General features: G+C 39.6%; 1 protein-coding gene and 1 long non-coding RNA gene across 3 annotated transcripts in view; one reads left to right on the top strand and one right to left on the bottom strand.

The window, feature by feature from the left end:
- LOC122816916 (protein FAM13A-like) overlaps positions 1-23147 on the bottom strand; it is a 1835067-nt gene that overhangs the window by 1114030 nt on the left and 697890 nt on the right. For both annotated transcript variants that reach the window (XM_044089997.1, XM_044089998.1), the window contains exon 6: positions 8635-8747. In XM_044089997.1, coding sequence (XP_043945932.1) covers positions 8635-8747 — 113 coding nt within the window. The remainder of the gene's footprint in view (positions 1-8634; positions 8748-23147) is intronic.
- LOC122816917 overlaps positions 1-23147 on the top strand; it is a 752891-nt gene that overhangs the window by 365176 nt on the left and 364568 nt on the right. The gene's annotated exons all lie outside the window — the stretch shown is intronic.

The raw sequence follows: 23147 nt of genomic DNA, 5'->3' as shown, positions 1-23147 counted from the left end.
AGTGGAAGAAGTATATACTTTCTTACCCCACCTATCCAAAGCCCTTGCCTCTTTATCAGAGGGTACAGGATTTTTAACCACAGAAGCCTTAACACCTTTAGGCCCCTGAGAAACAGTTTCTGGGTCCGCCCTGGGACTCTTAAACAAATACTTATGAGCTTCGGGCACCCTATAATACCTATCAGGCTTAACAGGAGCAGGAGGCAAGGAATCAGGGTTCAGAGAAGCCTCTGCAAAAACATCCTCCACCACATTCAACACAGGAGGAATAGCTAAGGGCCTATGCTGGGGCAAAAGCAAGAATTCCCTAAGCCTTTTTCTGGAGTCAGAGTAATCTTGGCCTTCCCATTTAAAGTGCTCCCTCATGGAGTGAAGAGTCTCTGAAAATGAAAAATCCTCAGGAGGAGAAGCTGAAGGAGTGGAATCATCCACATCAGAATCAGAATAAGTAGGAAACTCTTGCAAGTCTTCCACAGAAGACTCTGAAGCCTGTGAACACTGTTCAAAACTATCAAACTCCTGTTCCACCCTAGGCCTCTTATCAGGTGGGGGCATAGAACCTCTAATCAGAGTAATCAAATCTTCTGCCATTTTAAGCATATGTTTCTTAGGCACAGAGCCCGAAATGCTAGGAGAAGCCCCTACAGAAGCTGAACTTGGCCTTCCTCTAAAAGAAGCTTTGGCAACAGAAGGAGAGGCCCTAACTACCTTGGGAAGAGAGGGAAGAACAGTTACCTGAGAAGCCCCTCAGCCTGGCCTACCTCCTGAGAGGGCACATCCTGTAACAGTAAAGTATCTGCCTGAGACTCCATAGAGACTCCTGGCAAAACCTCTGGCTCTCCTGAGCCTTCTAAAGGACCGACGTCCGGGACTGCGGTTCCTCACCCTAGACTTCACTGTTTTGTCCTTGCGCTTCTTAGATGAAGCAGGCCGGAGCATCCGACGGCATAGTATAATTGCAACGCTTTCCAAACACTAACCTAGCACAATCAAGCCTCCTCTTAATAGTGCGCTTGTTAAATCTAGCACAAGAGCGGCAACCAACAACGTCGTGCTCAGGCCCTAAACAAGGTATACACAATGTATGATAATCCCTATGCGGTATCTGCTTCCCACAAGAAATACAGTTATTCACTTTTCTGACATCCGGTTAAATACTGAGGCAAGAAAAACCAAAATGTTCTAACGGGGTTACTTAGCCAACTCTGTATTCGGTCTGAAACTCCGGTTCGGAAAATCTCAGAACGCCAACCTGCACTCGCAAAATTGCTTCTGCATCGGACCATGCGGCAAAAAAGACTGAGGAAATGACGCCGGTCATGCGCATTAGTACCCTGACGTACTGACGTCAGTCTAAGGCGCCATGACCGACGTCAGCCTTATACTCTGGTATTCGGGCCGACTGGGACGCGGACTATACCCAATTGTCAGGACTGCAGCAAGGGAAGACGAAGAACATCCTGGAATAGATGCCTGATCCGGATTGGGCTGGGGGGATGGGTTGGATGACTTGTTTTTCTACTGCTGCCTGCTCCCGTTGCACAGGTGGGACATCTGGGAGATGTTTGGGAGGGACTGAAGGAAGGGTACTGAGTATCCTCTGGATATTATCTGCAACACCCAATGATCATTTGTGATAGACTCCCAGGTTGTTGGGTGCAGAGAAAGACACCCCCCCCAACTGCTTCCAGAGACGAGCGTCAGGCAATCCTTCAGGGCTGCTGCAAGGGCCTGTCTGGGAGAGAATCCTGAGACCCTTGATTCCAAAGACCCCCTCTGCCACGAACGTGGCATCTATCATATCCCGCTCTGCCTCTGGGGGAAGACAAGTCCTGAGCATCGCAGGAAAAACACTGAGACTTTTGGAACTACATCTTCTTCACCCTACACTGATTCCTGGAAAAGGATCGTTCTGGAGTTGAGAAGCAAATTCCAACTGCAGACATGGTCTTCCTGTCTTTCTCACTCTAGACCAAGGTGTCTTAAATGGTCTTACCAAAAAGGGTGGAACCGTCATAGGGGGCATTTGTAAATGATACCTTGAAAGGCTCTGAGAAAACACAAAGCCAGAGCCAGGCATGATGCCTTGATGGCTATTGCCTGTTCTGGCCACCCTAAAGGCACCTTTAGTCACATGTGACAGGAGCATCATGGAAGTATTGGAGATGAAAGTAAGGGTGGCCATACGGGAGAACACATACTCCTCCTCTAATATGGACCCCGGGGCAGACTCAGCGACCTGTTTGACCAGGTCCCACTGCAGTCTGATGACATGTGCCATGTAGTTCAGCGCACACAATGCAAACATTGCTGAGGCACAAACTCCTGAGTGAGCTCATTCTTGGTGGCCACCGCAACCACCATGGCATCTACTGGGGATCCCTTCGACCAGTGTTGCCTGTCTGATGGAGCGCTGAGAACTTTGCCCGGGTGTTGGGGATAGGCTCAACCATGTCTGGCTCCTCCCATGCCCTGGATGAAATTAGGCCCATAAGAGGATCCACGGAAGGGGACACCCATGAGGTAGAGGGTCCCGTTCCAAATGCCTCCAGGAACACAGACTCATCCAGGTTGGGTTTTTGGGTAGACCCTCTCCATGCTGGTGCAGGATTTCCATGATGTCTTCAAAGAGACAATTTGGGGGTGATTGGGGGGAACCCTCCCCTTCCTCCAAGTTGGTGTCTTCTGTGAGGGACTCTGGTAAGAAGTCCAAGTGCCTCCTTTTGCACGTGCATTTCCGAGGGAGCTCCTCAGGGGGAGTTTCGGGGAGGACTCGGAAACCTCAGGAAGCTCCCGGGGAGGAACCCCCTGGTGTGGAGTGGCAACAGGGTGTACTTGTGGGGGCAAGATGGTGGATTCCGAGCCAGAAAGAGAGGGAGCCAGGAAGGTCTCAGAGGAAGACAGTGTCAAGGGTCTCAACAGAGCCAAGAGAACCTTTTCCACCACATTGAACACAGAGAGCGAACGGGTCCCAGTAGCGGAGCAGAGTGAAACCTGAAATGGGAGCTGGATCTGAGCCTCCGGGTGCCAATACTCCTAGTAGAAGGCTGACTCCAAAAACTTCAAAGCTGACTCCATCCTCTTGGATCTGATGCTGAGACTACAGCTCAGAGAGTTGGATGGCTCCAAAAGAGTCAGAGCCAAGCCACTCAGGGCAGTGATTGGTATCAAGGTACCTGGGACTTCCAGTGCCAACCCCCTGATGCTGGGAAACCTCGGCCCCAATGGCTCCAAAAAGGGGGTCAGTTCAGAGAAGTAGCAATGGGAAGGAAACTAGACTGCATGCTCCCAGCCCTCGAGGGGAGGGGGGCATGCAATACTCCCATCTGTATCTGGGTCTAGATAAACCTCCTTATCATCCTATTCACCTTGGCTTTGGAAAGACTACAGGTGAGCCAAATGGAAGAAGCCACCAACCCAGGCCTGTAGTGGCATCGAGGGGTGGCAGAAAGGGGTGAATGGCCCCAGGACCTCTCTGGCAAAAAACACAGACTGGAGTCAAGGCAAGTCTCGGGTCTGATCCAGCCGAGACTTGGCTGGAGGCTCGAGAGATGCATGGTCAGGGCACTGTTTTTTATGTTTGTCCTGGGCTTTGGGACAAGACTTCTCCCTGTCCCCAGACTTCTTCGAGGGAGGTTGAGTCCCAGAAGCTGGGGTGGAGGAAGTAGAGGGGACAGCAGCCTTCGAAGGAAGGAGGCCTTAAGAATTAACTTGTTCCTCCTGTCGATCAACAGAGGGGGTTTGAAACCCACGCAGATCGAATAGGTCACCAGGTGCTTAACTCCTAAGTATAAAACACACAGAGTGTGGCCATCAGAGGGGGCAACATGTGGCCACATTCACACATTCAGCATACTTGTAAGCCTGGCTTGGGTGGCTCCACCATGGCTAAACAAAACACATACATACACATACACTAGAAAGGAAAAAAGAGTGAAGGCGGGAAGAGAGAAAGAGGATCTTTTTTTTTTTTTTGAAGAAACCGATGCACCAGCACACAGGGATAGGGTAGGTAAGGAAAGATGGGGACAGACAAAGAGGTTTAAAAGGTAAAAGGAAACATTTACTCACACAGAAAAAAATGTCTAACACTGAGGAAACTTGGAGCTGCAATCCAGGCTGCTGTCTCACTTGAGTGGCAAATGAGATCTGAGGGGAGGAAGGAGACAGGGGTATTATGGGGAGGAGCTTGGAGCTTAGATCCGATGCTGGAAATGGGGTCGAGTCGGATCCCTACTGAATTCGTGTCCCTCAGGTTGAAGACCAAATAACAACAACTTCAGGTCTAGTGTTATGAAGAAACTTGAATGAGGAAGAAGAGGCAACAGGTTGTGAAGTGACGTCATTTTGAATTTGTGCACTATCACAATCAAGTTTAGGAAAGAAAGACCCAGAACTGGTCTCCAAGCACTTTCTTTAATTGTCACTAAAACATCCTTGAATAAAAACCTTTCCTGAACTGGAAAGGAGGAAATGGACTTAACTCTCCCTGTGAAAGAAAGTGATGGATAATTGGAAATAAGAGTGCTTGGTCTGATGGATGAGGAAGTACCTCCTGGCAAGGAGAAATTTCTTCCCACTGCTATCTGTAAACCTTGATGAATGATCTTCAGAACCAATCTGAAACTCAGAAATGGAGTTGCCAGGGTAGGGGTGGGGGGACAAGGTCCCTTAAACAATCATTCTGACTTGTTGGACTCTCCTTGGTTTTTTGAGGTTCAAGAATTCTTTTTGGAACCTCCCCCCCTTGCTGTTTCTTCTTAAACATAATTTTGTTCAGACATTCTGATCACCCTGCAGCAGACAGGCCAAAAACTAAATTTTCATCTTGAGAACTTAAAATGTTTTTCTAATATTACCTGGGAGGTTCTGAGAATCCAGCCAGGATAAACTCCTCAAAACAGACCACTGGCCATAACCTTTGAAGTATCAGTGGAGTCATACACAAACTGCAAACAGTTAATAGTGACTTGTATGACTGAAGAAACTAAATTATTTGAAGTAGATTTGTCCTCACAAGAAGAAACTGCAGACAACATTTTCCTTATGCTTTCACAATTAGTCAGAACCATGTTTAACATTTGAGCCTAACAATTCAAAATTCTGAAAATCAAAGTTGCAGAAGCATGCAGTTTTTTCCCATACTTATTAATCATCTTCCCATCCTTATCGAAAAAGTGTAGGACTGGAATTAACTAAATGCTTAGTAGCAGTAGGATTAACTAAAGCTATAGCTGCTGATTCAGGTTTGGAAAAAGTATAAAACCTTAAAAGTTTGAGAAACTTTATACATCGTATCTGCCTTTTTAGGAGCAGCTGACTGAGTATCAGGAAAATTGCTGGCAGTAACACACATCCACTGAAGCTGACAGAACTGGAGGAATGGGAGAAGGTTCTGGAAATTCTCTCTGACAGCTCATAGTATTTTGGGGGACTGAGAAACCTCACTGTTCTAAAACTGAAAACACTGGCACATTCTGGATATAGTCTCAGAGAAAGAGAAACCGCCAAAAGGAGAATCAGAAACAGAGTTCTCCTCTGAGCCTGATTTAGGAAGCTGTGGGAAAAAGCCTGCATCTTTCCCTTCATCTTCCTGTCTAGATTCATCACTTCATGAAAAGACGTACTCTCTTTTACCAGAAACTGCTTTATGAGAAGGATCACTAACCTGAGTTTGTGCTCAATCCTAAGCACTACAGAGCTTCCTGTGTGATATAAACTGTAGCACCTGCTTACATGTGTAGCAAGCAATTTTCTAAAGTTTAAAAGAAAAAAAAAGGTGTTTTTTTTCCCCCGTTATTAAAACCTACTGTTATACTCCACACATGGTATACACTGTAGCAATTGCTTGCTACAAATGTAAATGTTAAAGTTTAAAATAAAAAAAAAAGTTTTGGTACCATCCACCAGATTCATCTTTAATTGAGAAGCAGGTGTGTGTGTGTGTGTGGGGGGTGCCACTACAAGGAGCACACTTTTTTAAAAAGAGATACAATGGTGGTAAGGTGCCAGTGCAGAGATCAGCCCAGGCACTAAAAAAATACATACAGTTATGCCTCTGGAGGTCAGTAGTGTCTTCTGCAAAGCTGCAAAGAGTTTACCACTTAATACAAATATCTCTATAGTCTAATTTCTCTAACTTTGCTTTTTTCGGTCTCAAATGTTCAATGCATTATACACAGAATGCTATTTTTCAAAAAAAAAATTGGATTATATTTCATTTCTCACAAAAACTGAAAATCTAATGTGTGAGCCCACCAAAACACAGACAAAAAAACAGTTCTGAGATACACCTCACATATTTTTGTGTATATATATATATATATATATATATATATATATATGTGTGTGTGTGTGTGTGTGTGTGTGTGTGTGTGTATATGCATCATGAGTTTGTGTGTATGTGCTGTTTCCTTCAATGTTTTAAGACAGACGTCATCAGCTCATAGGTTTGTAAAATTTGTTGAAATTTTATCTTTACAAATGCTGCAGTTTAGGGATGAAGTGTAGGTCTTTAGAGTGCAGTAATACAAATGCATAGGTAAATTCCATTCACTATCTCAAATAATCACTCTGTGTTCTTTTTCCAAGATTAGTGGACAGAGGTATAATGGAATTTGTTCTTTCCCTCCATTGCTGTATGGTCTTGGAGTTGGTATTTATAAAGTTGCAGACTGGGGGGGGGGGGCTGTTTTATCTGTTTCTGTTTAGTTGAAGGTTTTTTGAAGTGTCTGATTTGATAAAACACATTGGATTCAATGATGTGTTCTTTAATGTACTGAATCTTGATATACCTTGACATTACTGATGTAGTACTAACAGTGTGTGTGTGTGTGTGTGTGTGTGTGTGTGTGTGTGTGTATATATATATATATATATATATATATATATATATATATATATATATGTACACACACATAATATATAAATATATATATATATATATATATATACATACATATATGTACACACACAAAATATATATATATATATATATATATATATATATATACACACACACACACACACATACATGATTGTATTTCTTTTCATCATCTATGAACTTTCGCCCACAAAAAATGTTTAAAAAGTTCGTCACTGACCACAAACTAAAATCCCAGCACATGTATGTCTATTCTCCAATGTCGAACACTGGCCTGGACTCCTTTCTCAGTCTTCAGGTCTGAATCTGATGACTGATATCCCAGGTACCTCTCCGGCTTACTGTTCATATCCCAGGGTCCACCAAATGTGGACTTGTTAGTATACTTCGCGTAGGAATCAGGGAAGTGGGTGGATAGGAGATCAGACCATCCTAATACTACAACATCCTGTCAGTTGTGGAAAGATGTTTATTATGTCCTGCCCGTTGCCTCATCCAATATCCAATGTGCATGTATAATGCCTGCACCGCTAAAACAGAATCCTTAGCTAGAAATCTCACCCTTCCCATCAGGGTAGGTAAGCTGACAAAAATGCTACCCAAGCCTTATCCTCCTGGTCAGTTCCTCAAGGATCGTGTTCACCAATCAAACCTGGATCACTTGCTATATTCATGATATCTTTCTTGGAAATTTTGTCACTCTTTTACTGTATGCATTGGATGTTGCCAAGTATGGTGTCACTGTGCAAAATCGTACATCACAGGCCCTTAATACAAAATACCTGAAAGTTTTGTCACTATCTCTCTGTGAAACATATATGATACAAGAAGAAACCTTTACAATTCTGTAACAGATGTAACTGAGAAATAAGAAAGTGTTTCTGTAAATAAGCATTTGTTCAAATACCTTGCCAATTTTGAAGTTATGTGCAACACACCATAGAAATGTCTATCTTTTTTTGTGAGGATAGGAGGCATAACGCTTTTCTAGCAAATGTTAAAAATTCTGGTTGTCAGACAAATGTGCATATACACACATATACATACATTAAAGTTTAAACAACCAAACCAAAAACCACCTCCAGAGGAAGCCTTAATAGGCAAAAATAGTAAAATGAAAAAAAGGCTTCCACCACAACGAAAAGTTCACTGAGAAATTCTGTTAAAATGTAGGCTTTAATAAAATGAAGAAATAAAAAGCACAAATTGTGCTATTCAGGTTGCAGGTCAAACAGGATAAGCGCTTTCAGTTAAAAAACCTTCTTCAGATCCTGAGGATCTGAAGAAGGTTTTTTAACTGAAAGCGCTTATCCTGTTTGACCTGCAACTTGAACAGCACAATTTGTGCTTTTTATTTCTTCGTTTTATTAAAGCCTACATTTTAACATAATTTCTCAGTGAACTTTTCGTTGTGGTGGAAGCCTTTTTTTCATTTTACTACACTAAAGTTTGAGATCATCATACAGAGCATCCATGATATTATGTGGAAATCAGTAACAGTAGTTTCAAATTGTGATACTTTCATTATACACATTAAACCGCAGTCCAAATTTCTAAAATGTATGTTTTGTAGTGGATACCAAATTACAGAAAAGTTTTGTTCAAATGACTGTGGAAACATAGTGCTGTGATCTGTATAGTAGTCTGAATGAGGAAGTGGGGCCCCCTGAGGTGATGTTTTGTCAACACTGACCAGACAGGAACTTGATAGGAGAATTATAAGAGACCATCTATATGAGATAAAGCCTTACCTTTCAGCATTAATATAAGTGTCAGCCATTAACACCTCTGTTGTAGGAGACATTCTGTCATTACTGGAGGTCTGCACTGATGATGCTTCTGAGCCAAGGATAAGATTCTCATCCTTTCAAAACAAAAAGAGGAATACATAACCTTAAATCCTGTTTTTCCAGGTACTATCACAAAATGCTGCTTTATCCAAATGTAGGCTGTACTAAAAGACTTCTAGAAACATTGCAACATTTAATCAAACTTGAATAGCAACAAGTGAGACACTATCAATCTAAAGAGATTTATAATGCCATTGATATATTATGTTATTATGAATATGATGCTTAGAGATACTAATTATGACTTTTGGCAATGTTCAGGCTCACAAACCTTGAAGGGATCAAAGATAAAGAAAAATGAAAGTGTAAACAGATTACTTTCTAAACTTAACTTTACTCCCAAGGATCCTCCTGTTAGACCGTAACAGGTATTTTTTCTTTTTTAGTTCTCATGTTGTTAACCTCCAACAAGATGCCCTACAATAGCTCATAAGTTCATAAGTATGCACTAAGCTTGAGGTCTAAATAATGTCTGAGAAGCTTGAGCATCATTCTGAGCCATGAAAGAATATTGTCTAGTGCTAGTGCTTTATGTGAATTTGAGACATGGGAAGTAAGCTCAGTCGTGTCTTTCTTCATCTCCCACAGGTAGAGTACCTCACAGTTAGCCATATCTCTATGAATCACTGCAAAGCTGAGGCTGTATTTTGGACAGTGAAGGCTTTTAAGGGCCCTGGTTAAATCAAAGTGTTTTACCCTGGAAGAGTCACCTATTACCCTAGCCTTGTCCAGCCTAGTGAGTATTGCTTTTGGGTGTCTGTCTATGGTATTGCCAATGACCACGACATCACTTGAAAAAGCTGAAAGCTTTGAGAGCTTTTAAGGCTGTGTGGGGTATAGTTATTATGATTCAGATCAGATATGAAAGCAGTGAAAGGTGTCCGTGTAGCTTTAGTAAAAGAAGTATTTCTGATTGGCTGAGGTTTGCAGGAGATCTCTGATGGTGGAGAAGTAATTTGAGGAGGTTTGTTTTGGTGGGCTGCCATCACACTTATCACAATAAAATGCTTTCTTGCAACCCTCACATCTGCCATGGCATGGCTTACAATGCTACTCCATGAGATGTGAGGTCTCCTATTTATGCCGATTGCTAGCAGCTGACTCTAGCCACATATTAATTGCATTTATGGACTTACTTTGGTAATATGCACTTTTTGATACACCTGCAAAAGCAAAGGTAGACGTGTCAGTTTACTTTTTGAATAAAGTTTGCTTCTTTGTCTTTCTATCCATGTTAATTCATTGGTAAGCATTAAATTATATAATTAACTTCCTGTTATGTTTTTGTTGAACAGAATGACAAAATGTCTGGAAATAGCAAATATGCTTTGAATAAACATATTTGATCATATGAAGACCCACCATTAGACCAGTAATCAAGAAGCCTCAATCCTCACCACTGCCACCTGTGGGAAACATTCACTGTGAGGAGAACAGGTACATAGTATTTCCAGATGCAGTTCTCTGCATCAAGTGCAATTTCCCTTAAGAGCACACAAAGTCCACAGTTAGTCCAGGGTTGTTTCTCCCTCTTTCTCCAAATCCCCAATAAGACTTCCCACTGGCACAGCTATAGAGTTGAGTCCTTTGCCAGGGTTCCAAGCCAAGTCCTTCAACACTCTCTCTGTCCAACCAGTGCTTCTTATCCCTGCCCAAGTAGCTGACACACACACTCTTGGAGATTTCTTTTACACACACACACACACACACACACACACACACACACACCTGGAAAAGACTGGCATAGATTTACTAGCTATACTCCCTTCTGCCCAGACTATAAGGTAGTTACCACTGCCACCAGAACCCCTCGTCAGCTACTTTAAGGCCCTTAACAAAGGGTGTCCAATTTTACTCTGTAATATTAATACTAATACAAATGGTAGTTTGACCAAGAGCAAGGCTATTAGGAGTGGCCCACAAAGTGTCACCAAATAAATATGCAAGTACTCTCAAAACTTAGATATTTCTACAAAGATCAACCACAATGAAAGGTTAAATATATTTAATAATAAAAGAACAAGAAAATACTAAGTATATAGTCCAAGTGACAGAGTTCAAAACCACAGCAAATATTTAAAATAGTATTGCAAGACAGGCTCAGACAAATTAAGAAAAACAATATCTAAACTAAACTTCACTATTCCTGACTGAATTTAAGAAACTTATACTATTCCCTAATAGCTTACTTAATAGAGCAAGGCAGATGATGTGGTGTGGTCTTGTTGTTGTCAGGAACAAGACAGAATACAGAATGCTCTGTCTCACAAAGAGTCTTCTGAAAATATCTAAAATATTACTGCCAGGATAGCTTGCATAATGACATCACTTCTTGTCATCTGACTTCTAGTTCTCATTCAAAACCCCCATTGCTGGAAGCTGGCAGGACTTGGCACCTACCTGTAAAAATATATACACAAGGGCTTTGCTCAGATCTGTTGAGCTTCTGGAGGTCATAAAACAATTAAACACTTCCACTCTTCCTGAGTGACAATTAGTTCACCCCAAAGACAATACAGAAAGCTTCCTAGTGCAGACTTTGTGCCTCTGGCTGCCTTGAAACCTGTGAGATAGTATCTTTATTGCCTAACCTATAAAATGGTTTAATTTCAGATATTTTTCTAAAGAATGCTGGACTGAGGTTAACCCACCAGTTTCCTCTGCTAAAACATATACATTTAAACAGTTCTAATAGTGCATGTACATTTTTCTTCCCTCCAGTAAGGCACATTGTAGATATATTTCAAACCTAAGCACTGTACAAAATACCTTTTCAACACAAACATCTGTACAAATCAGCTTGATATACATGACATACAGTTCTAATACATTTGTAACACAAGCCTCTTGTAAAAATCAATTTGCTATTCACAAATGACATATAATTATTTACAAAATTCCAGCTAGCTGTGCTGGCAGTACCTCCTTTTATCACAGATCATACAGAGAAAATTGAAGTACACTTGCGAAAATAATGTGAAAGCAACAGCTGTTAAGCATACAATGAAAAAAGCATGTCTTGCCTTATGGAACTTTAAAAAGGAAGGGTAGATAAGAAAAGCAATTAACTATTTGAATCTATCCACTTACTGAGTTTTTGCTATGTTTACTGCTCATATATAATCAATTTCCACTTTTGTAATATCATTAGGCTTCTTACTTATGCCATGCAGCCCAAGAGCAATTACTGATTTGCCTCAGAGATCTCTGCCTAGATCCTGTACCATGTGTAAGCCATTCTTTCTATGAACTACTTCCTCATATTTATCTTATTTCATCAAGATCCAGGACAATTCCGGAACAAATGCATTGTTTTTTTCACTTTTGACGTGTAGGAAAGCGTCAGTCACACGTAATTATTTGCTTGTTTGTATTCAAAGGTAAACATGATGAAAATCTTCAGTTTGTCATGGTGTGACAATGATAGCAGGCTGTTGAAAATGTTTTATAGGCATTCTATGCAATGATACAATCTTTACTTAACTTTAGACCTTCAGATGTAGGCACATATGTACTATAGTTTTCACTAACGCCTTAGTTTTTGTGCTCATCAAACATTCTCTAGCATTTTCTCAAAGCTTGCATGATTATCACAGGCACTATTCACACTTGTAAACTTTCAGAAGCCATCTTCTCTCACATAATCATTACAGATACATGTTTTAGTTACGAATCTTGGCTCCAGCACTTTGGATTATTCACCCAGTTTATCACTCAATCACCTGCGAGTATTTGTTAACATAGCCTATTTATTTTAGCAATTATAGTGCTACATCACCTTTCTCACAAATTCTTCACCTACATAAGGCACACAGATTTTGCTAGACATCCCAGTTTATCCAACCTCAAAGCAAATATGCCTTTCCTGTAATTTCACTGTATGCCTTCAGCAATATTTCTGGTACTGCACTAGAAGACAACCTGGAGATCTCTGTTCTGCTTGTATCATACTGTGGCATGGAAATACACCTGAACTGACTGATCTTATGCAAAATACAGTTGTATGGCCCACTTTATTCCCTATTCCCACCAATCATTTACCCTTAAAAGATCAATCTCACAAAGAAAATGAAGGAAAAAGTATGGGTCATACAAAAAATAAAATATAAAATACCACAGGTTCCCATCAACATCTGTTAAAACTGAGAAAAATTGTCACATCATCTTGCTATTTTGTGGGTACGAATACCATTGTCTAACCACTGAAAAAATGGGTGTCTATAAATCCCTTTTCATGCTTCTCTACTGCTATAATGACTTGCACATTCATTTTTATACAGAGATTACTGTCCTATCATAGCCCCAAAACTATCTTTCAGGACTTTTACATTTGCTCTGATATCTAACATCAGGTATGATTACTTTTATCAGGTTGAAACCTTGTGGCACTGAGTCCAGTAAAGCAAAGAAGGAAGGAAAATCCCTTTTAACTGTACCTCAGTAGAGTACAGTGGAAAATAATGACAGGACGGGTAATTTCTCATGAGCTTACAATTCTTGTGAGGGAAACAGAAGGCAAGGCCTACACAGAATAACTGTTAATACATAATATAATATGAAAAGCAAATAAAGAGGCTCAAGGTTTTAATGTAGTTTTTGGTATAGAGCACCTTGCTGAATGATCTTCCTTACTCTGAGCCAAATTAGTAGAAACATTCCTATGTGAACTTCCACTGCATAAAGTATTTCAGAGCTGGTATAATTATATGCTTACTTCAAGGGAGGCTTCAAATTAAATCACTTATTTTTCTCCTTGGTACTTTGATGTAAAAAACGGTAAGTACTCTTATGATTTGCACGTAGAAGACACCTGAAATTTATCTTATCAAATTTATAAACTCCACTTGCAAAAAACTTAAAACATTGAGAAAATGAAGCAAAAATGCTCAAGAATTAAGATGTAGGCATTTATTATACAAGTAATAAAGATATCTGATTCTATCACATAACCCTGTAAACTTACAATGATTCCACTATCATATCAGGAATCCCCATTATCACTAAGTGAGAAATATCAATATAATAAAAACAATGAAGGGAATGAGCTGAAACCTTAAACTGACTTTCTTGAGATTCTACACAAGAAAAACATGTATAAATCTCAGATTTGTAGAGGCTAAAACATTGCTTTTTAATTGGGAAAATGAACACAGTGACTCACATCATCATGTAACTTCTATGTGGTATTTACTAGAGCTGTAATTAAATCAGCCCAGGTCTCACGTGACTTATAGCGATTGATAACCAATGGCTCTACAGGTTCTTTTGACGCAGATTTTTTTTGCAAGGATACCTTCTAATAAGCTTAGAGCTTGAGGTATCCAAGCTGTCAAATAGAAAACCATGTAATTTCTTTGCACCTTTTCAGGGAAACCAATAACTCATGTATTGTTCTTTCTCTCTGTTTTCTAAACCTTCAGTTTTATTGGATAAGTGTGCAATATGCTTCTAAAGAAATTTTATTTGAATTTCTTCTTCCTGCAGCTTGCCATTTAAGTAATGTAATGCATTCACTATATATCTTGTATTGGAGCACAATGTTTCTCATAGGTGTATACCTAGCTAAATAATCCTGCAGCCTTTTTAAGTCAAGCCATGTTTCCCAAATAAAACTAGCAAGCTTTGGTACCCCAAGGTTATTTTAAGGGGTATATGTAGGCTTGGGTGGTCAAGAATTTACAAGCTGCCACTGTCTGTTAGAGACATAACAGCAGGATCAGGGGGTAAATTTCCAATTACTCATACGCTGATCAAACGTGTGTGTGAATTGGATTAGGGAAGAATTATGCTTCACATGCATGAGAAGCTTGTTCTAAGAAGGTGTATGCCCTGAGACACATACCTGTCTCTTTAGCATCTCCTATTTATGTTGCTGATGAGGTTTAGGTCCCTAGATCAGGTAATTCAGATGATATTTGTTTTGCAGATGTGCAGCAGGTCCATAAGTGTGGGATCAGAGGATACCTCATAGGCCAGGCATAGATCACCTTTCAGCAGTCTATAACAGGCAGAACACAGGGATGGGATTTTTAGGTGTTCCACTCAGGACATGTTGTTTACACTCTGTGTTCTTTCTGTAAGAAACCCCTGTGGACATTCCATTTGTTGGATATGCCTGGTTAGGTACATACTAAAGAGGGTGCTGTACTTACTGACTGGCCTAATGAGGGCAGAGTACACTGGAACAATGACATCCTTAGACTTATTTGCCATTCCCTTGCTCATATTTTGGGTAACAGAAGGATTTCATCACTACCACAGACACATGATAGGCAAAGCAGGCTGCTGTCTACAATTGTACCCAAATCTCTGTCCACTGGGTAAGGGGAGTATTATCAATATGGAAGTTTCCAGAGGTAGCCATCTTCCTAAGGGATACTATTATGCTTTCTTGGTATTGAGTTTTAGACTATGCCTCTGATAACAGTTATCAGTGTGAGTGAGACTTTCTTGAAGGGTATGTCTGTCTTTGGGGCATTCTATGATTGCAACCAGTTTGCAATAATCTGTAAAATATGGTCAGCCAGAGGTCCTTAATGTTAGTCTTGACATTAAAGAAGTAGATGATGAAAAGGAGCAGATATAGCACTGAGGCCTGAGGAACTTTGCTAGTGACCAGTCTCTTTGGGGAGGTAGACTCCTCTACTCTACCTTCTTGGGTCTGATCTGAGAGCCAGCTGGATAACCAGTGGGCAACACGGGGTTCATAGCTAACCCTCTACCCTACCTTCTTGGGTCTGATCTGAGAGCCAGCTGGATAACCAGTGGGTAACACGGGGTTCATAGCTAATTTCATGACTTTGTCTACTATGCCTGTGTGGGATAATGTATTGAACACTTTGGCCAGGTAAAGGTATGCAGTGCACCATTTTGCCCCTGTCCATTCCTTAAGTGACCTTCTTGCAGAAGTCCACCATGTTAAGTAGCATGATCTGCCCTTGACAAACCCAAACTAAGCTGTATCTGGAGACTAAAAATTTCCTGTGCCATTGCATTGTTTACCATTTCCATGATAATTCTTTCCATGGCTTTGTATATGTAACAAGTCAGACTTGTGTATCTGCTGTTACTGGGATCTGTAGATGGCTTGCCTCAAGAAGAGGGATGAAAGTTGCTGCCATCCCTTTGCTTGGCATAAAGTCTGTCTGGAGGCTATGGTTCTATAATGATTTTAGGGACCCTGATAGTTCATGTTTCATACTATTAAAAAGACATCCAGGGGTATTACTGGGGCTTATTGATACAGTGCTCTTGACCGTGGTGAGTGCATTGAGGACCTGTTCCCTAGTGATAGCTGGGGGAGTAATGCACAAGGGTATCCTCTACGAGATATCTGGGGAGGGGGTATAAAACTGGAGCTAAATTTGTTGGGCGGTAGATTTGCTATATCATCCAGAGGATTTTTATCAGATTGTTATTTTATATTGCCAAAATTCATATGGTCGAGACAAGAGGAACAATATAAAATCTTAAACACCAAGTAAAACACAGAAACAGAATTTAAGTGGGGGAGCATATCCTGCTGTGTCTCCCACACCCCCTGTTAATTTTATATACTAACTCTGAGATTGCACTACAGTAGGGAACAGGGCACATTCCTTGATTCTGCTTATCAGCTGATTTGTGATATTTTACATTGTCGATCATGTGGTGTCAACCATATGAATTCTGACAATGTAAAGAACCGACAAACTGAAATTCCTTCCAGTCCAGTATAGAAGGCTACATTTATAATTAGTTTGCCATATTATTGTGTATTGCCTTTGAGGTTCTGAACATACCTTAAGAAAGTTTTGTGATTGTCCTTGGAGACTATTTTTACCTTAAATTTGGCTTTGGTAGATTTGATTAACTCTCTGAGTTAGTTGTTAGATTAATGAGGAACGTTTTATCTTACTGAGCATTGCACATCCTAATTGTTGACATGAGTTTCTTTCGTTATATAACCTATTGATTATGGGATTCTACCTGGCTGGATTTTTTTTTTTTTTGAGTTTGCCCTGTGCAGGTACAATTGTCTCTATGCAGCTATTAACATAACTGTACAGGGATACAGTGACGAGGTCCATATATAAGCAGTGGTGTTCTCAGCATTTAGGGGACCTGAATGTTTGCCAGGCTGTCACTTTATAGTTGGAAAATTGCCTTAAATAGTGTCTAAATGTTCCAGAATTGGCTGGGGGCCCTGGGTTTTATTTTTCTCTCAAAGGAAAGGACATTATACTGGGGGGGGTGCAACATTCACCCATGTTTGTGAAGACTAGTTCCAGGATATTAAGAGTCCCTAGTGGGGTTATGGAGTAGTTATTTGGCCCAGGGTGTTTGGATTTACAAATTCCACGAATCTCCAGGCCTGCATGTATGGTCATGTAGGATTCCCATTTTATATTGTGGTAGCTGAAGTCACCCATGAATATGGTTGTTGGGTTGAATTGAGAGTATCTCCAGTACATTTAAGTATGTGTTATGGGTTTCCTGGGTCATAGAGGAGACCTATCATTTACAAGGATATGGTATAGGACTTTGCCTATGGTAATTTAGATGTGGAAAAACTCAAGCATATCACAGAGTTTGACCAGCTTTGAGGTGTGTGTGTTTTTGATGTAAATCGAGACAAATCCACCTATTGTCTCATCCTCTGCTAAATATGTGGAAGGTATTATAGCCCTGCACTGCTGTAGAGCACTCCACAGCTTTAAAATATGTCTCAATAGCTGCACAAATGTCCATATTCTCCAAGGCGAGGAGAGCTTGCAGGGAGTGGAGCTTCTTGCTTAGACTCTTGGTATTAAACAATAAAGCAATTACATTTTTTGAGGTTGGGTTTACTATGTCAGGTTTGTCAAGCTGACAATGCATAAAAAGGCACAGACAAGACAATGTTTAGGCCAATATTCAAAAGCTTAGAGGGGACTGGTACAGATAATGCCTTGCAAAGCAGTGTGGTCTGTCGACCATATCCTCCCATGCTGAAAATATTATACCCCTCTTGAATGACACAAAAAACTAAGTCAATTATTAAAGTCGGTTATCTTGTGTTGATGAAGCACCTCTGTCTGTATTAAACTGCAATCTCATAAGTTATCTAACTTATACTGGAACTGGTCCTGTTTCAAAGTACTTTTTGTCGAACATCTTTTGCTAAAGACATTTCTCAATAAGTTGTCTTAGAAGAGTTCATTTGGCAAAACAGAGTTTCCAGTTGCAACTGAAAGTGATTCTGAATAAAAATTTGTTTAGTTTCCCCAAATTTCTTCCAAAAGTCTTCAAAGTGCCTTTGGGGAAAAAACATACTTCTCCTTGTACGACAAATTTCCATCCCCCTTTCAAGGGACAATTTTATTTTTGATGCAGAGCTTCTTAAAGATGCTGCAACTCGGAAGCTTTCTTGAACTTTCTCAAACAACAAGATTCGCCTGATAAGGTGGATTTATTCCTTCAGTGACACTTGGCATTGCTGAATGTCAGCAACAGAAACCTATCATCTCAAGAGGAACAAATGTATTCAAGTATAATAAGATGGAAAAACTTGTATTTGATGGTGCTTAAAATGCAGAGGTCAAGAACAGGTACTGACCTACAAGTCAAGATGAAGAAGAAATATGGTCAAAGTTTTCTAACTGGTTTAAATTAATGGAGAAAGTATAATAACTGTTTCAAATGATGGCTAATATGTCTTAACTTGTCATATCACAATTTTACAGTAGTAGAATTGGCATGAATTCTTAAGACTAATGTTACAGTTTTACAATAGGTCATTTACTGTTAATCTGAAAGATCACATTACTGAAAGGAAATGTCCCATGAGTTTGGTAATATGAAGAAATAAATATATAGACAGACAGATTACTCAACATAGACACTGGGCAGACACAGTCAGTGAAACAGAAAAAGAGTCAAACATAGATAGTTAAAGAGAAGATAGACAGAAAGGTAGGTAGAGACAGCGAGAGAGATGGGACTCCAAAAAGATTTTCATTTCATATTTGTTCGAGATTGCATTCCTTGGGCTAACATCCTTGCCTGGAGAATGAAGACTACAATGTTATCGCAGAGATGACATATAAAAGCAGATGTGGTGTACAACTGCTTCTCCCACAATAACAGCTCTTTCATTGGCTTGGCTTTCTTACTACTACTGCATTCTCAAGGCTGTTTGTACCCGAGCAGTTATTTTATAGTTTGTAACTCTTACATACATCTACTTAAGTTTGAGAGTTGCTTCCTAGATAGATGGCTAGCTAGACCATAAGATGGGATCCCAGTGGGTGATCATTTCAGGGCTTGCTTGAGACTGTGCTGCTCGGTTAACAACCTTGTCTGGACATTGAACTGCAATGTGTCAGAAAAAAAAATGACGCTAAACTATTCATCTTTTTTCTAGCATAGCACAGTCTTGGAGATGGTATAAGTGAGTGCCATGAGTGTGTGTGTGTGTGTGTGTGTGTGGGCGGGCTGGGGGTGCAGGCACTGTCTGGGCAACATCAAGCTTAACAAGTCTGGAATTTAGGTGTCAGGGCTGAAATTCTAATACCCAATCAGGAAGATTTTGAAAGCAATTAAATAAGCTGTCTCATTTGATCTAATTTACATGGCTCAACAGACTGGAAAGGCAAGAACCAATCTCCTAAACAGCAAAGGATCCTGCAAGCATGAATTCTCATTACTTGGTATAAGAAGAACAAAATGCTAATGCATGGCCAAATATTTGTACTATTATGAGCATTCTTCTGAATGACAATTGTAGCATTTTAAGAGTGTTTTGGCATGCAAGCTCACTGCATTAAGACTACAAAAAGGCTTCTGCATGCAGTCTCTTGACTGATCATCCCCGGCAGCAGCTGACAACCACAGAAACTTGTCTACCAGGAATATTATGTAATATGCTAAATGATTTCCTAGAGGATTAAGATGGTATAACTAGCAAAAGTATGCTGCATTGCCTTGGGACGAATTATGCAATTCCTGATAAATGAAGCATTACTGTATTTGATTTAATGTATTTGAGTATCACTTAACCTTTCTTTGATTAAAGAAGGCAATTACTTGATTGGCTGAAGTATATATGGATTAATTTAGCTTGGCTTCCATAGGTCATTACAGAGACTTCCAGGGGATGTTTAGAAGTCTTACAGGTTCATAGGTAAGTACTAGGCTAACTGCCCTTGTGGCCATTTTAAGCTTAGCCAGTTTCTATTTTTGTGATCAAAATAATCTCTCTCCATTGATTATAGATTGGTCCTACCCATCGTCAATAATTATATATTACTCTTTTACTCAAGCAGTCAAAAGCACTACAAAATATCCAGTATCTCAAAAGATGCAAAGGGGAGCACCATACCTCTCAAAATCTTAATGCAAGAAATCTGGACAAATCCTAAAATAATTGGGGTACAAATGTCAAATAACAGGGACAGATTTTAATTATTGTTCACATAAACAAAGAAAGTTGCTAGAACATGATTTGTGTTAGCATGTATTTTCTGAAGGGTATAAAGTCTAAAACTCAAATGTGCGTCATTATTTAACGACACCAGTCCTCAGTGATTTGCTAGAAAACCACTAATTTTATGAGAAACAGAACAAAAATATGAAGCAAAAATCTGGACATTCTGTAAAAATCTGTACTGTTGAGAGGTATGACTGGAGCACCTGAGAAGAATACAAGTGTACATTTATGTATGACAATGGATAAACTGGCATTCTATAACATGTGGCCTCCTACAATATATATAGATATACCAAAGCAGCTACTAACCTGGTAGTATGTATGCTTGTATGTATTGTATGCTTGTTTATTTATCATGCATTTGTTAACTAAGTAAGTGAACTGGCTGAACAAACTTTTTCAGCACCAACCTATGGTTCATACAAAATGCAGTAGATACAAGACAAAGACTCACCACTTAAATGTATATAACACAGTGTTATGCATACAACTTAGACTGTTCTTATATTCCTATACAAGTAAGGAAAAATGGTAAACCAAGATTATAGAATGTTTCTTCCAGTTGCAGGTATAGAACTGTGGATTCAGAAGGAAAACTTAATGATGGGAAAAAAATATATATATATCCTATGTCTTTAACAAACTGTTATCCACAAAAGATGCACAGGAGTATTGAATCTTTTTACCTGATCTTTATTTTGACACAAGGATCTGATAAAAAGATTGAAGACTCCTGCGCATGTGGAAGAAACACTCTTAAGAGCCTGGCTTATCTTTTTTCCTTAATTGTTTGTCACAGAACCCAGTTTGCTGGATAAACAGGGCCCATCACACCTAAAGTGGAAGTTGGTACTTTTTATATCCATATATAACTAACATTTTTCTAAAAAATGTGTGTTTTTACTCTCAGCCCACCTCACTGTCAAGCAGATAAATAGGTCACTGAGGAAGATGCACAAGAGAGAGGCTGAAGAACTTCCTGTTTTGTATTCCCTGAAGGGATAAAATGAAAACCATACTGGCTTTTTGTTAGACACTTGTGATTTCATTTCACAGTAATCCACAGCAGTATTTTAGGGAAGGGACACAGAGGTGAAGCATCTAGTCATACTGCTATTAGAGCAAGGTGGAACATTCATTTAAAATATTTATATTTAGCAGGTAAGTTGACTGAACTACAAGTTTTTTTTTTTTTTTTTTTTTTTAGCTATGACCTTGTTATGGAAAAGCCAAATTTATGACTAAAAATACACAGTGTGCAGAAACAGAGAGAGAACATAAAGTGCAGTACATCAGACTGATTAGCATTCAAAAATCAATATGGCAATTACATAACAAACCAGTAAAGCATTGTTCATTATCATCCATCATTATTATTCACCAAGGTGACTGAAATGCAAACACCAGATAAGAAAAGAATAAAATATACTATGCAGAAATTTATTATGTTTTCTTTAGGGCAGTATATACAATAAGCAATACTAACTGTGATATTTTGGGACACAAGTAAAACATGCATATATCAAATAATGTTGTTAAGGTATGCAAATATGCATGCCTCAGCAAGTGACATTTCAAGAAGGCAATAAAACTAGAGGCGTTAGTCACATTAGAAATGTCAGAAGGTGGGGCAGTCCATATTCTTGGACCATTAATGTAGTATGCATTAAAGACACATTCCAGTGAGGAATATGATAGGCAAAGGGAAGACAAAGAAAATTCTGTTGATCATCACATTCTAGAAAATATCTTAATTTTCATAGCACTTTCCAAAAATGCACCATGGCCCAAGCATAGAAGTCTGAAAATGAAAGTGCATGACATGAGTCAGCAAGGGTACTTATTACATGACTTACATGTAAATCTACCAACTATCAAATCAAAAAGTGGCACATAGCCAAACTGCTGCAGTCAATGCGATCCAACAAGTTTAATAAACCTCTTCCAACATCTGTATACTGTGCTAAGTCCTCTTTGTAGATTCAACTGGTTGCAGTAAAAGGTAGGGTATATTAATATTACTTTTGCTGGAAATGTTTTAGTTTCTGTGGACATGTGGTATGGTGGCTATGGGATCACCCAGTCAGTCATGTTATGGCTAGGCTTGTATAGGCACTAGGGCCGATAGCCTAGTACCAACCTACGACATATTTGAACATTTCTTTAGTAATCTGAGTATTTGGCTGGAACCATAGTCCACAGAGTAAGGTATTACTGTTGGAGGAGGGCATAATCATATGGCGTTAATAAAAAGTGCAACAAGTAAGGACCTCAATAAAAACTCTCAGGTTCTCTCTGATAATCTGATGAGACCGAAATAGGACTGATAGAGAATATCCAATAGTCAATAAAGTTTTTAATCCTCAGTAAACTGAATTCATCAATTCTGTGCTGAGAAGTCCCTTCAAAAGTCATTTGTTTGATAAAAAGTAAAAGCCTTTTTGGAGATTAGCAAAGACTATATGTTGTTTTGTCCACAGCCAGATGTTTTTAGATTTAATTTGTGTGGATGGGCAAGGCTGTAATTGTGCTATGCAGTGTGTGAAAGCCATGATCCCCTTTGTAGAGGGGTACATAGATCTCAAGACAGCTTTCAACTGAGATGCCACAGGTTTCTCAAGTGTTGCAGATAGGGGGTATGGTGGCTATGGGATCACCCAGTCAGTCACCATTCACTGAACTGTACATCAGCAAGCTCCTTTAAACAGTCCCAGTAACAATTCAATTTATGTGGGAAGTACATCTGAGACATCCCCATATACAGAGTTTCATCACCCTGAACCACTAAACTAAAATAACCAACATTTATGTCACAAAACATTGGCCTAAATTAAATAATTTCTCAGTGGTAGTTCATTCACAAAGACATGCTATGGAGGTCACGGTTTAATGAAAATAAAGTCCTCAGACTAAATGAAAGTCAGTTACAACAGTGTGGCTGGTCTACAAGACTGATTTGAGACCC

This window comes from Protopterus annectens, chromosome 12.part0 (assembly GCF_019279795.1).
Source record: "Protopterus annectens isolate FY-2018-M chromosome 12.part0, PAN1.0, whole genome shotgun sequence".
Lineage (NCBI taxonomy): Eukaryota > Metazoa > Chordata > Ceratodontiformes > Protopteridae > Protopterus > Protopterus annectens.
The sequence above is the reverse complement of the archived record's forward strand: the minus strand, read 5'-3'. Positions and strand labels throughout refer to the sequence as shown.